The 14,321-nt window shown below is 40.1% G+C and overlaps 1 protein-coding gene across 1 annotated transcript in view; it reads right to left on the bottom strand.

The window, feature by feature from the left end:
* The window catches only part of CFAP47 (cilia and flagella associated protein 47), a 544,467-nt gene that overhangs the window by 511,299 nt on the left and 18,847 nt on the right, over nt 1–14,321 (bottom strand). The window contains exons 4-8 of the mRNA XM_047075775.1: nt 13,711–13,849; nt 11,273–11,501; nt 10,667–10,827; nt 8,614–8,741; nt 5,952–6,187 (exon numbers count right to left, since the gene is read on the bottom strand). Of these exons, the coding sequence (XP_046931731.1) occupies nt 5,952–6,187; nt 8,614–8,741; nt 10,667–10,827; nt 11,273–11,501; nt 13,711–13,849 (893 nt within the window). The remainder of the gene's footprint in view (nt 1–5,951; nt 6,188–8,613; nt 8,742–10,666; nt 10,828–11,272; nt 11,502–13,710; nt 13,850–14,321) is intronic.

Below are 14,321 nucleotides of genomic sequence, written 5' to 3'. Positions count from 1 at the left end.
TTATAATAAACTTGTAGATCACTTTGGGTAGTATAGATGTTTAAAATATTAATTCTCCTAAACCATGGAGATGGTTCTTCTCCACCTGTGATGTTCTTTTCTGTATCTGTGTCTTAATTCCCTTTAACAAATTTTCCTAATTTTCAGTGTGTAACTCTTTCAGCTCTCTGGTTAAATTTACTCCTAGCATTTTATTCTTTTTGCTTCTAATGTAAACATGAAAGGTTCTGAATAGCTAATGCAATTTTGAACAAAACAAAGCTGGACATATCACACTTCCTGATTTCAAACTACATTACAAAGGTACAGTTATCAAAACAGTATGGTATTGGCATGAAAAAAGACATATAAACATATGAACAGAATAGAGAGCCCACAAATAAATCCATGCATTTAGAGTCAACCAGACTACAACAAAACTGCCAAGAACACACAGCAGAAAAAAGACAGTCTCCTTAATACACAGTGCTGGAAAAACTGGATATCCACATGCAGAAGAATAATGGAATATTATTCAACCTTTAAAAAGACGGAAACCCTGGGGCACTAGGTGGCTTAGTCAGTTAAGCATCCGACTTCAGCTCAGGTCATGATCTCATGGTTCATGGGTTCAAGCCCCTCATCAGGCTCCATGCTGACAGCTCAGAGCCTGGAGCCTGCTACAAGTTCTGTGTCTCCCTGGCTCCCTCTGTCTCTCCCCCGCTTGCACTCTCTCTCTGTCTCTCTCTCAAAAATAAATAAACGTTAAAAATTTTTAATTAATTAATAAATAAATAAAAAGAAGGAAATCCTGACATTTGTGAAAACACGGATGAACTTAGAGAACATTACATTAAGTGAAATAACCCAGACACAGAAAGACAAATACTGCCTGATCTCACTTATATGCGGAATCTAAAATAGTTAAACTGATAGAAGCAGAGTACAAGGTGGTTACCAGGGGTGGGAGGGAACAGGAAATAAGAAGATGTTGGCCAAAGGGTACAAAGTCTTAGTTCTGCAAAATAAGCAAGTTCTGGAGATGGTGACTATAGTTAACAATACTATATTGTATACTTGAAATTCACTAAAAGGGTAGATCTTAAGTGTCCTCACCATAGAAAAGAATTCATAACAATATGAGATGACTAATATGTTAATTAGCTTGATTGTGGTGACTGTTTCTCATTGTATACATATATCAAACATCCAGTTGTATACTTTAAACACATACAATTCCTATTTGTCACTTATAACTCAATAAAACTACCGACAAAAATGGTGAGCATAAAATTGGGGAAGGGTAGGCAAATATAAAATTCATATTTACTGCCACATCCCTTCAGAACACTTCAATCTACACTAAAACTTTTAAATGTTTCCTTTTGTTTAATTACATACTTTGTTTCTATAGTAAAAAAAACAATATACACATACACAGGAAAATCTGTCCATACAAAAACTTGTACACATGCACAAAAAAACAAACGTGTACATGAATGTATATAGCAGCATTATTTCTACAGCCATAAGGTGAAAACAATTCATATGCCCATAAACTGATGAATAGGTAAAGAAAAGGTAGTATATCCATACAATGGAATATAATTTGGCCAATAAAAGGAATGAGGTACTGATACATACTTCAACAGTGATGCAACTTGAAAATATAATGCTGAATCAAAGAAACCAAGCACAAAGTCCTTATATTGTATGATTATATTTACACACAGTGTCAAAAACAGGGAAATTGATAGACCTAGAAAACAGATTCACGGTTGCCACGGGCTGAGGAATGAGAAGAAGTTAGTGCTATTGGATACAGGGTTTCTTCTTGGGGTGACGAGAATGTAGTACAATTAGTGTTAATGGTTGCACAACTCTGGGATTATACTAAATACCACGGAACTGTACATTTTAAATGTGTGGATTTTATGGTATGTGAATATTTTAATAAGCTACTATTTTAAAAAGAATAATCTTGGGGCGCCCGGGTGACTCAGTGTGTTAAGTGTCCAACTCGGTTTCAGCTCAGGTCATGATCACGTGATTCATAAAACCAAGCCCCACGTCAGACTGAACTGACAGTGTGGAGCCTGTTTGGGATTCTCTCTCCCTCTCTGTCTGCCCCTTCCACACTCACGCATTCTCTGTCTCTCTCTCTCTCAAAATAAATAAACTTTTAAAAATAAAATATGGGGCGCCTGGGTGGTTCAGTCGGCTAAGCACCCAACTTCATCTCAGGTCATGATCTCGCAGTTCATCAGTTCGAGCCCCATGTCAGGCTCTGTGCTGACAGCTCAGAGCCTGAAGCCTGATTCAGATTCTGTGTCTCCCTCTTTCTCTGCCCCTCGCCTGCTCACACTCTGTCTCTCTCAGTCTCTCAAAACTGAATAAACGTTAAAAATTTTTTTTTAATAAATAAAATAAAATAAGGGCACCTGGGTGGCTCACTTGATTAACCGTCTGACTTTGACTCAGGTCATGATCTCAAGGTTCATGAGTTCAAGCCCCACATTGGGCTCTCTGCTGTCACCGTGGAGTCCACTTGAGATCCTCTGTTCCTCCCCTGCCGCCCCTCCTCAGCTCATTTTCTCTCTCTCTCAAAATAAATAAGTAAACTTTAAAATAAATACATAAAATAAGAATAATCTTATCACACATCTAAATAATTAAAGGCTATTTGACCGGTCTATGGAAGTCACAATTGTCCAGCAGCCCCCCCACCCTCCACATTTCTTACATTCACTTTTTATTAATTTGAAACTCATGAGTGCTTGAGAAAGCCAAAAACATATAAGGTTAAAAATTATATTAGGAACTTAGCTATCAGACACATTTTAACGTTTATTTATTTTTGGGACAGAGAGAAACAGAGCATGAACGGGGGAGGGGCAGAGAGAGAGGGAGACACAGAATCGGAAGCAGGCTCCAGGCTCTGAGCCATCAGCCCAGAGCCTGACGCGGGGCTCGAACTCACAGACCACGAGATCGTGACCTGGCTGAAGTCGGACGCTTAACCGACTGCGCCACCCAGGCGCCCCAGACACATTTTAAAAGATGTACATGTCGCTGGAGAAAATAAGCTGAGTTGGTAGATTTAAGAGACTTGAACTAAAGAAAGTCTACGAAGCAGTTAAAAAGCAAACGTTCTGCATAATGTGGTTAACATCGGTTGTTATTCTATAAAGACTGATTAAATCTATCCAAATTTGGGGGGATGGAAGTGAGTCATTCTAATGAAGCAGGAAGAGTTATAAATATGAGCTGCATGCATTTAAACATGTATACAATAGTTCCTGATTGCAACTGAGAGAAAGCTTCCATCAATAACTTTATGAGCCATATCACAATGCAGTGGAGAAAAGATGGTGACAGAAAAACCCGAACTGAAACTGAAAGCATTCATGCTTGCTACTGTTTAGAGCAAGGCTCCACTTTTTCTGTAAATGGCCAGACAGTAAATATTTTAGGTTTTATGGGCCATACAACTGTAAAAATTAATAAAGGGAAACCTCACTAAAATGGAGTTGGGAGGCCAGAAGGAGGAGCTCTCACGCCCTGACACCAGACTTCAATTACAGGAAGAATCATGGACAGGAAAGAATCATCAGTTACAGGTCCCAACAGGAAAAGATGTACATTGCGTTTCCTATGAGAAATCAACTACCCCAGCAACTCAGCCAAGAGCAAACCGTCATCACTCTGAACTCCTACTTTTCTCCAATGGACTCTCCTTCAAAATAACCACTCCCAACTTCCTCCTTCTCCATAAAATCCTCTCTTTGGTTGTCGGGCTAGCCTACGGGTTTGACCGTAGCTTGTTTGTCTAGAATTACAATTCTCTGCTATTCCCAAATAAACCCAGTTTTGCTGGTAAAATAACTATCTCATTTTTAAAGTCAACACAGTTCTCTCATACCTATGTAACCTTGCCTTTGAAGTGTGAAAGCAGACAGAGACAACAGACAATAAGAGCAGCTATGTTCTCATAATAGTTTACTTAAAAATACAGGCAGCAGGCCAGATTTGGCCTGTGGACCATAGTCAGTCAACTGTGGTTTAGAGGATAAGGGCAAGAGTTATCTGAGTAGTGAGAAAGACAGAACCTGACCTGGTACTCACTGGTATTCCTCAGAGTTCAACTTGTGGGCTCCACACCAGCAGGAAAAGGCCTAGGTCAATTAAGTATCATCAGTTTCCAGTTTGAAAATTCTACTCAACCTTCAAGGTCAGGCTCATGTTACTATCATAGGAAGACCTTGCTACCTGGCTGGAAGTAAAAACACTGTCCTCTGAGTTTCTAGATCACCTTATTACAGACTTCTTGCAACACATTTTGCATCCTTTTTTTTTCTTAATGTTTACTTATTTATTTTGAGAGGGAGAATACAAGCAGGGAGGGGTGGAGAGAGAGGAAGAGGGAGGGAGAATCCCAAACAGGCTCCGCAGTGTCCGCGCATAGCCCAACATGGGGCTGGATCCCACAAACTGTGAGATCATGACCTGAGCCAAATCAAGAGTTGGACACTTAACTGACGGAGCTACCCAGGAGCCACACATTTTGCATTCTTCTTAAACCATAACTGTTTTTATTTACGTCTTATACTTCCTTAGAACATTAAAAAAAATCCTCAGTAGGAGGAGCGTTGGAGGAAAGGAGACAGCATCCTTTAATGCGGGACCATGAACCAGCTGCCCTCCACCAAGGCAGGGGGCACCACCACCTGTGTCAGAGCGGGGCTGCCACCACTACCACATGGCCTCTGCAGTTGGCACGCGGCCAGCAGGGATCCAGGAGGAGAGGAAGCAAGTCTACAGCAGATGCAGCCACAGCCACAAGGAGCTGAGCTGTGCATCCTGCATCCTAGTCTGGCCCCACTACACTAAGAGCAGTGCCCATGCAAAACCCACCTCGTGACACCGCGCAAGGGGATGGTGGGGCTGTGGGCCTGCATGAGTCACTCCAGGAGTATATGCACCTGTGCAGAGACCCAAGCCCTGCGCTGGGACCTGCGCTCAGACACCTCCTACCCACCTGATGCTGGCGATGACAAACCTGAGGCGAGCCTGCCCTGACACCGGCCACCCTTCACCGTGCCTCAGGCACATAATGCCCACGACTGGTGGCTACAGGGTGCCTTTTGCATCAGCCTCGGAAAAGTTGGGAGGACGAGGGGCATGCACTCATGCAAAAGGCTCAGAAACCCACCCCTCAGCAAGCAGTCAGACTACAGTGGCTGGTTTCCCCCATACCACCTCACCTCACAGGAGAGCAAGGCCTGGATCCCACATAGCCAAATCTGCCAGCCCCCTCTCTTCTGCCTTGGGTTAACTGTAGCGTGGGCTCTTGTGGCAATGGACTTCCACTTGTCCCCCACGTGTGCATCCCAGCTTGGCTAACCTTCAGTGTAGGGGTGAGGCCCAAAGCATCTTGCAGTCTTCTCAGCATCTCTGGGATTGGGACAAGTGGCTGGGTCCTACCTCCTTTTCGCTTTTTTCTGCTCTCAGCAGTTACTGGCCCAGGAGCATCCCAACTCTGGTGTCTGGTGTCCACTGTCCTAGACAAAGGCTTCAGGACCTGTGCCCACGCCCACCCAAGGCAGGAGGCCAAGGCTTCATGCTGGATATTTCAGTTTTGGGGCCTGCCTCCTGGGGTATAGATAAATAAATATGCCCTCAATGCCAAAAAATAAAATAAAATAAAAAAAGTCCTTAGAGGCAATAACCATGTTTTGTACTGCTTTACATTCCCTACAGTGTCAAATTCTTTTCCTGGCACGTGAAAGACATTTAATAAATAATTATGGATACTGCATAAGTGCCAACACAGAAGTATTCATAACTAGGCCATAGAAGAGATACAATTTATAATCTTGATGGAACAAAATGAAGTTTTTAATCCTCTACATGTCTTTTTAGCAAATATTAAAATATTCAAAGCATGTGAAAGCATAGAATAATTATCTTACCTGGATACATCCTTCATCAATCTTGCCCCTTTCAGGATCAATTTTAAAATGTGCAGTTTTTTTAAAGCGGTACGTCACGGAAAGTGACTTGGATCGATTTTGCATAATACACACCATCTCTGAACGTTCACCCATAAAACAAGGTGCAAAATTAAGGAAATTTCCAGGATCAAAGTGTAGAACGACAGGAAGTCCTGAGCCCGTCAGTGCTAATTCCACTTTCCGAAATCGATCACCTATAAAAACAATAGCTTTTTAACATAAAAAGTGTTGGGAATCCAGAATATATTTGCTCAGTCCAAATAGTGTCATCTGAAAGACCTGATGAGACATGGGTAGCTCATTCAATCTTCCATTCAACAAAATTACTGAGTGCCTTCTGTATGCCAGGTACTGCTCTAAGCCGTGGGGCTACAGCAGTGAATACAATAGACAGCAGTGAATACAATAGACACCGTTCTTGGCTCTCATGGACTTTATATTCTAGTGAGGCAACACTAACAATAACATTTCAGAAAGGATAAGTGATATGGAGAAAGGTAATGTAGGGTGAAGGGGAGCACAACTTGGCACCCAAAAATATGCCTCTTTGGCATAAGGATTATTTTAAGCTGACTATTTTTAATAGCAGACACACGAAAAGCTCTGAAAACTATGGGGAAGAAACTCTTATCAAAGAAGGCAGACACTTAAATCTGCCTAACAACCATACCCAGCCTTACTGTGATTTATCTGAAAACTTTTATAACTGGCTCCCACACCCCAACATCCTATGTCTTTAGCTGTAGATGATATTTAAAGTGATGGCTTGGGCATTTGGGGGGAGTTACTCAGTTTTCCTGGGTCTCTCCCATGTATACCAGATATATACATGTTATTAAATTTCTGTTATTGCTTTTTTGGTTTTTTTCCCCTCTTACTCTGTCTTTTATTAAGGAAGGTCTCAACCAAGAACCCAGAGGTAGAGGGAAAATTATTTATCCTCTCCTACAAGGGTAAAACAGAGCACAATGTCTTGTGCTGCTCTTTTACATGGTAAAGTCCAAAAGGGCCTCTCTGATAGGGAGACATGTGAGCAAAAATATAAAGGAACTCAGGACAAAATTCATATTGCAAAATCATATTGCAAAAAATCAGGAAAAGCATATTGCAGACAACAGAAGAGCACGTACAAAGACTCTAAGGTAGGAATTTGCTTGGCACGTTGCAAAAACCCTAAGAAACCATGTGTGGATGGGTAAGAGTAGTAGAAGAAGGGTGAGAAATGGACAGATTTAACATAGGGTTTTGAGGGAAGAGTTAACAAAATTTGCTGATGAACTGGATATAGAATAGGAAAGTGAACACGCGATAAATGGTTTTGGGCCTGAGCGACTGAAGTGATAAAATGGTCATCTCTTGAGACAAGGAAAGACTGTAGGAGGGATAGGTTATGGGGAAACCAGGAGGGTTTTTCTGGACATGTTAGGTTTGAGATGCCTAGTAGATACCCAAGTGGAAACGTCTGCTAGGTCACTTAATGTATTTACAAGTTTAGAGTAAAGATGAAGGAGGAAGTCTTGGAGGTATGAGGGGAGAAGGGAAGGTGTGTGATACTGATCTCATATTGTGGGACCCACTAGAGGCTAGTGATTACAGATTAAAAAGTGAAACCTCATGGCATGGTTTTGTGTTTTGCGCCAGCACAATTAGCTTCCCCGGTACTGACCCAGGGTAGGCTAAGAGTTGAATTTAATCAGGTTAGAGGTTTGCCACTCAGTCACTATGGGATATGGGCCAAGAAACTTAAGTGTACAGGGAAAAAGACGATTAAATTAATGGACAAGGGAATATAATCTGGGCAATAACATAAACACGGAGTTTTGAAGACACTAGAGAGAAGGTAGGAACTATACATTGTGGGCTCTAATTGGATGAAAGAACAGGTTTGTAGGACAGCACTGTAGCTAGAATCCAAAAGAAGAATGTGTATTTCTTCAATGATGCTCTTACTAGCCAATCCCAGACTCTAAATTACCGTTAATGCAAACCTAGCATCTCCATCTCCAGCCATTCAAAACCAGATTAACTTGCAAGACTCAAACAAGTCTTCTGTCTATGACAGGCAGACAGAGTTCAAGTCACAAACCATGACACAAGTAGGAACAGACACGCAACTTCTGTGCTAGGAAACCAGTTGAACCTTGCTCAATGATATCACTCATCCTGACACACAAATCTTCTGGACTCATCTTTCTAGATTCAATCCCTCACCTGTCTCTATCTTTATTTTCTCTTTGATCTGTCTGGCTAAGCTGAACTCCCAAGTCTTATTCCATTTTTCCTCACTAGAGCCCATCTAATATTGCCTAAGAATATAAAAAGGGCAACGCATCTTGACACATAGCCTGCAAGGCATATGCATGCTAGATATCATGTTTATCTAATGTCATTTAAAAATAATAAAGTCATCTAAATTCTAACTTGGAAAATTTTTATGGAAATGATTCTGAGGTTGACTTCTTTCTTAACATGTCACAAAAGACATTAAGATCCCTTGAATGTTTGCATTTTTGTTCTATTCAGTAATATTTTTATTAAATTGCCTCTACAAATATTATGTAAAAACTTTTAAACAATTTAAACTGTACATATTTGATGCTTATGTTCATTTTGTACTTACTTTTGATGGTTTTATTGTTATCATCTCTCAGAAATCCATCTTTACTTCCCACAGACTCAAATCTCAAAAAAAGAGCATAGTCTTGCCTATGTGAAGGATCGTAATTCTTTTTACCATCAATAATTAGCCTGTAAAAAATTACAATCAATTTTTTTTTAATTTTTCTAATGTTTATTTATTTTTGAGAGAGACAGAGAGAGGCAGAGTGCAAGCGGCCAAGGGGCAGAGAGAGAGGGATATGCAGAATCTGAAGCAGGCTCCAGGTTCTGAGCTGTCAGCACAGAGCCTGATGCGGGGCTTGAACTCACAAACTGTGAGATCATGACCTGAACTGAAGTTGGACACTTAACTGACTGAGCCACCCAGGCGCCCCTACAATCAATTATTTTTAAAGCAAAGATGATACACTCTATTACCTCTCATAAAGGATCAATACAATCCTTAAATCTATGCAAACATATGAAAAATCAGTAAAGAAAATCTAATTGTGATCCATTTTCCAAAATTACTGCCCAGGATATAGAGACCCGCCAAAAGAAGGCCACAAAAATGGAAAGATTCCGAAAATCAGTTCATGACAACATTTGCAAGTCAAAAGTAACTTAAATACACTAAGTTGTCAGGGTCCAGCTGCAATGCCACTTTCTATGTAAAGGATTTTCTTTCCAGGCCGAGTTCATTGCTAATTAAGAACTCTGTTCAATTCTCTACAATAGTCCTTCTTACCCCTGGGTGTAACCGCAAACCTCTGTTCCTTATCTGTCTCCTCCTGTGGCCTGAGCACATATTGCTAGCCACACTGTCCACATTCTTAGAGGAGAACAAGATTTGTAACAGTCAAATCGGGAAGGGAAGGGGAAGGGAGGGGAGGGGAGGGGAGGGGAGGGGAGGGGAGGGGAGGGGAGGGGAGGGGAGGGGAGGGAAGGGAAGGGAAGGGAAGGGAAGGGAAGGGAAGGGAAGGGAAGGGAAGGGAAGGGAAGGGAAGGGACCAAAGTGAGAGATGGGTTACTTCATAGACGTAAGTAAACTGTCTTTACTTGCCTTACCTAGAGGTTAGCTTTTTTAGCAGTGGGTACTCAAATATACACACAAAAATAGACTGACGTGAAATATTACACAGAGATGCAAATAGCACAGTAAAAACTTATTTAACTAAGACTTCCAATCATACTCATACCTATGAGTTTATGCTAGACTCTCAAATAAAGTTAACATGCTGCCATGAAAAAAAAACAGAATTTCAAAGATTGTGTATTCAAGAGAATCTTACACATTGACCAAAGAAATCTCCCGCAGGCAGATACGACTCAGAAGGCAATTACAGATCGTACAAATAGAACCAACAATTACTTGATTACCCTCCTTAAATTAAAACACAATTCAGTCCTCTACAATTGATATCAACATCAAGTGACTCTGTGGCCAGAGAGAGAAGTACATTGAACATTGCCTTCTCACAAAGGGAAGCATACAATTGGATCAGTTATTACCACACACGGCAACCACTCAAGTAGAACTGAAGTTGCTAGTCTATGTTTAAAACAGCATTTCCAAATATATTTTCAAACTAAATAACCAAACCAAGTACACAGAATTATAAAAAAATAGATACACTGGCAAAAGTACTAAAAGTCTGTATGAATTTCAGCAAACAAGTATGGTTGATTCCAGCGGCTGCTATAGGCTTAATATTCACGCTACTTGGCAAATGTTCTGCTGTGGCAAGAGCATCCTCTTTGGAGGCCCCTGCACATGGGCCTACAGGGACAACCAGGTCTTGGTTGCACAGACTCATTTGGAACCATAGTCAAAAACAACACAAAGCTTCCACTCCTACAAGGTGTGGAACAATTCACAATCTAACATGAAATATTTAGAACAAAATTTTTAAATATTGGAAATTATATTAACCATGTTTGAAATGTTTAGAGCCGTAATAAGAAAACACTGATTTGCACATTCTGACAAGTTGGACTCTTACAATCAATGTGATGAATGTCTGATTGATACACTTTCAATTAATAACAAACACCAGAATTGAATATTTGCTTACTTTGGGCTGAAACAAAATGTAATTATGGTCTTTTGATAAGGTAGCAACCTCCCTTCATTAGGAATACAGGAGATAAAAGTGGTAACATCTATGTTCTTTATTCGGCTTAAGTAAGGGAGATTATTTAAAGCAACATCTGTTCTTTGTTGAATATTAGTACCCTGTAATATAAAATCAGAAATACAAAGAATATTAAGGCAGAACACAAATAAAATATTTCAAGAGGAGATCATCAAATAATTATTGAAATTTTAGTATGGAAGATCAAGAATATGTAGGTCTTTAACATATATAAATTTGACCAAGGTACATTATAAAATTTTAAAAACTGTTAAAAAATTCATGAGAACAGAAATCCCCACAACCAGCTACTAATCTATAAGAAGCACTTGTCTGGTGTACTTCAGATATATATTACTATCAATGTTAGTTTAATTTACAGAATTGTTTGAGGTTATCCTTGAAGACACATGAAAGGGAATCCTATCTATCTGCACATTAAAACATACTTAGAATAATTTAACAGCTTTTTGGTTATTAATAAGTTCAAAACAATCTGTTTCAAAACATAATGCCCGATCTTCCCCTGTTACACTGTTTACTTACCAGTTCTTCTCCAACTGAATCATCCTGTATTATGGCCACCCAATTTATGGGTTCTGGGTTATTATTGTACAGAAGTGCATGTTCAATTTTTGAAGTTCCGAAGAAAACAGAACCAAAGTGTATGCATTCCAACTTCTTGTCACCACTCATGTTTAGCAATTCAATAATCTGCTCAACCACATGAGCTTTGACCCTCAGGAGCATATCTGGACGACCTTGCAAACTTACTCTACAAGATAATAAATTATACATGTATATCTTAAGTAGAATTTTATATACTTAATTTTTCTCCTAAGTATTTGGATCAACAGAAATTTTATAAAATCACATTATAATTAAAATTCAAAGGCTTAAGAGCAGTTCCTTTCACGTACATGCCAGAGAATGTCATGTCCTTCTGTCTGAATCTGCACAGTAGAACGGCATACATACAACCTAATTCATTGCCCCAAGAAACAAGAGAGTTGGAAAATAATCATATGAATTGACTCCAAAAAAGGACTTACTGCAAGGTCCATATCACCAATTATTTCATAAACACTAGAATTAGATGGGATGATTTAGATGTCCACCTATAGTTCTAGAATTCTGAGATTCTTTTCTAACTCATCCCACTCTCCCAAGTCCAACAGCCAACCTCATCCCCATCCTAATAACCCAATTCTCTATGAAGCAAAGTATGTCAGCAAAATCCCACTTGTTTGCTGAAATGAAGATCCCGCCATAAAGCTTCACTTCCCAGACTGATTTCAATTCCCTTTTGAAACAGCCCACACGTGCACATTTATCCCCCTCTGGCATAAATGCAATCTTCTTAACTCTCATCCCATCAAATACCTCAAATAACTGACCACTCCACAACCATCACTCAAGTCCTTATCTTACACTACATCTCCATCACGTTGGCGGTGGCTGATACCATCTATGCACATCTCTCCTCCCTTAGCTTCCTTGACGCCATACTTTGCCAGTTTCCTTCTAACTTATTCAGTCTTTATCTTTTCATTCTCCTAAGATTTGGATATTTTATATATTCCATGAATAATGGTGTCTCTCTCCCACTCTTTTATCCTCTATCCTCCTTGTCAAAGTTGTTTTCGACTTCATGCTTCATCTACAATTTATCCACTGACAATCCTTAAGCCAATATACCTAGACCAAATTGCTTCTGGGACTCAAGGTAGGTAAATCTAATAGGCGACACAGGATTCTGCAAAGCAAATTAATTCCTACATTTTAAACCTGAACTCAAGATCCCCTCCCACAGACCTGTCCTTCCCCTTACCTTCCCTTTCTATAACCAGTCACTACATCTAGTTAAATCTGCCTCCATAATATTTCTCCAATTTGCACACTTCTCTCCATATGCCTGATTTGTACCTTAGCTGAGGTCTTCATCACTTCCCTTCTGCTGTACTATTACAGTTTATAGTCAGGCTACCCCTCCACATATGTACTTCCTGATTTGTTGTGTCCACTGTTATCAGCACAACCTTTCTAAATTGCAAACTAATCACCACACTCCCATCTTAAAATCTTCCTGAGATTCCACAGCCTTCACAATAAAACCTAAGCTTCTATCAGGGCTCACAGATGTTTCTCGAACTTTTTTTTGGCTGTGACCTCCAGCAAGACATGTACTTACACTACAAGCACACACACATGTACACACATGCATACATAGGCACACACACACACACATACCCAAAACAAGTTTTGCAAAACATCTGTCCTTACTATATGACATGCATTCTGCTATTTTCTATTTCACTGTTTTGATACTAGTGGTGACCCATTATAGTGATTGTACATGCCACTAATGGACTGAGACATACAGCATTAAAACATGCTGTCCTATGAGGTCCTTTACCAGACCCTGCACCATTCTGATCTCATCTCACATCACTCCTCACCTCCATCTCTGCCTTTACATCGCCTCAGCTCTCTCAGTGTCTAACACCATCTATTCACCTCCAAGATTTCAAGTCTTCTACTTGCTCTGTCTGAAATTACTCTTCTAACCCAACCCCATCACCAATACCCACCGCCCCTATACATGCATGCACGCACGCACACGCACGCGCGCACACACACACACTCAGCTCAGATCACACCACTGCTCTCTGCCTGGCTACTTCCTACTCACCAATACTTCTTTGGGTATGCTATCACATCCTTACTGGAGCCCTTTCCTGGTCTACTCCTTCACCCCCATAAAATCCAAACCAGGAGCCCCTGTTATGTGTACCCATAGGCCATCCTCTGGCTCTTCCCATTTTTGAGCCTCCCGTGCTTGGCAAACAGTCGAGACTCAATGAACAAATGTTGACTGAAAGAACAAAGAAGCTAACGTACATTCAAGACAGTAGGCATATCTGAAGAGTAAAAAAGGAAAGTATTAAGTACTACATTAGAATTAAGAACCATGGTATACTTACTTTGCCACTTCATTTACAATTCTGGGCTGGTCTGCACACAAATCCACTTTAACAATCACTGATGACTTGGACTCCACAACACCATTACTTGGAAAAATGACAATGGGCAATTGGCCCTGGTATTCTGTTTTAAATGTACCTAAGGAGAACAAGAGCAGATGGTTTACATCTGGATCCATACAGTGTTACATTCACATTCTTAATAAGGGTCAGATATACATTACAGAGTATACAGTCTATCGTGGACCAAGAATCACAGCTTTAATTGTAAGTTTAGTCTCTGGGGTCACCCAACAGATGTGAACTGATTGTTAGGACTCAAGCCTCATTGGTAGTTAAAATATACTGTCTGCTTACAAAGTTCAGACACTTATGGTAACAATTTTGTATATGTTAGTCTGTATAATCCTCAGAGTGCTTCTATGATATAGGTTTAATCATTAACTCCATTTTATAAATAAGGAAACAGAAGCTTAGACTGGTTGAATGATTTATCCAAAGACACAAGTATTATGGTAGATTAAACTGCTGACCCCAATTCTTGACCTTTCTCTGCATCTTACCATTACCCTACCATGGACAAAATATGTTTTCCTACCCCTTGATGTTCG

Source organism: Lynx rufus, unplaced genomic scaffold (assembly GCF_022079265.1).
Source record: "Lynx rufus isolate CCGP_SWC_20201006 ecotype Redwood Valley unplaced genomic scaffold, mLynRuf1.p SCAF_14, whole genome shotgun sequence".
NCBI classification, from domain to species: domain Eukaryota; kingdom Metazoa; phylum Chordata; class Mammalia; order Carnivora; family Felidae; genus Lynx; species Lynx rufus.
Note: the sequence above shows the minus strand (reverse complement) of the source record. Positions and strands in the feature narration are given on the sequence as shown.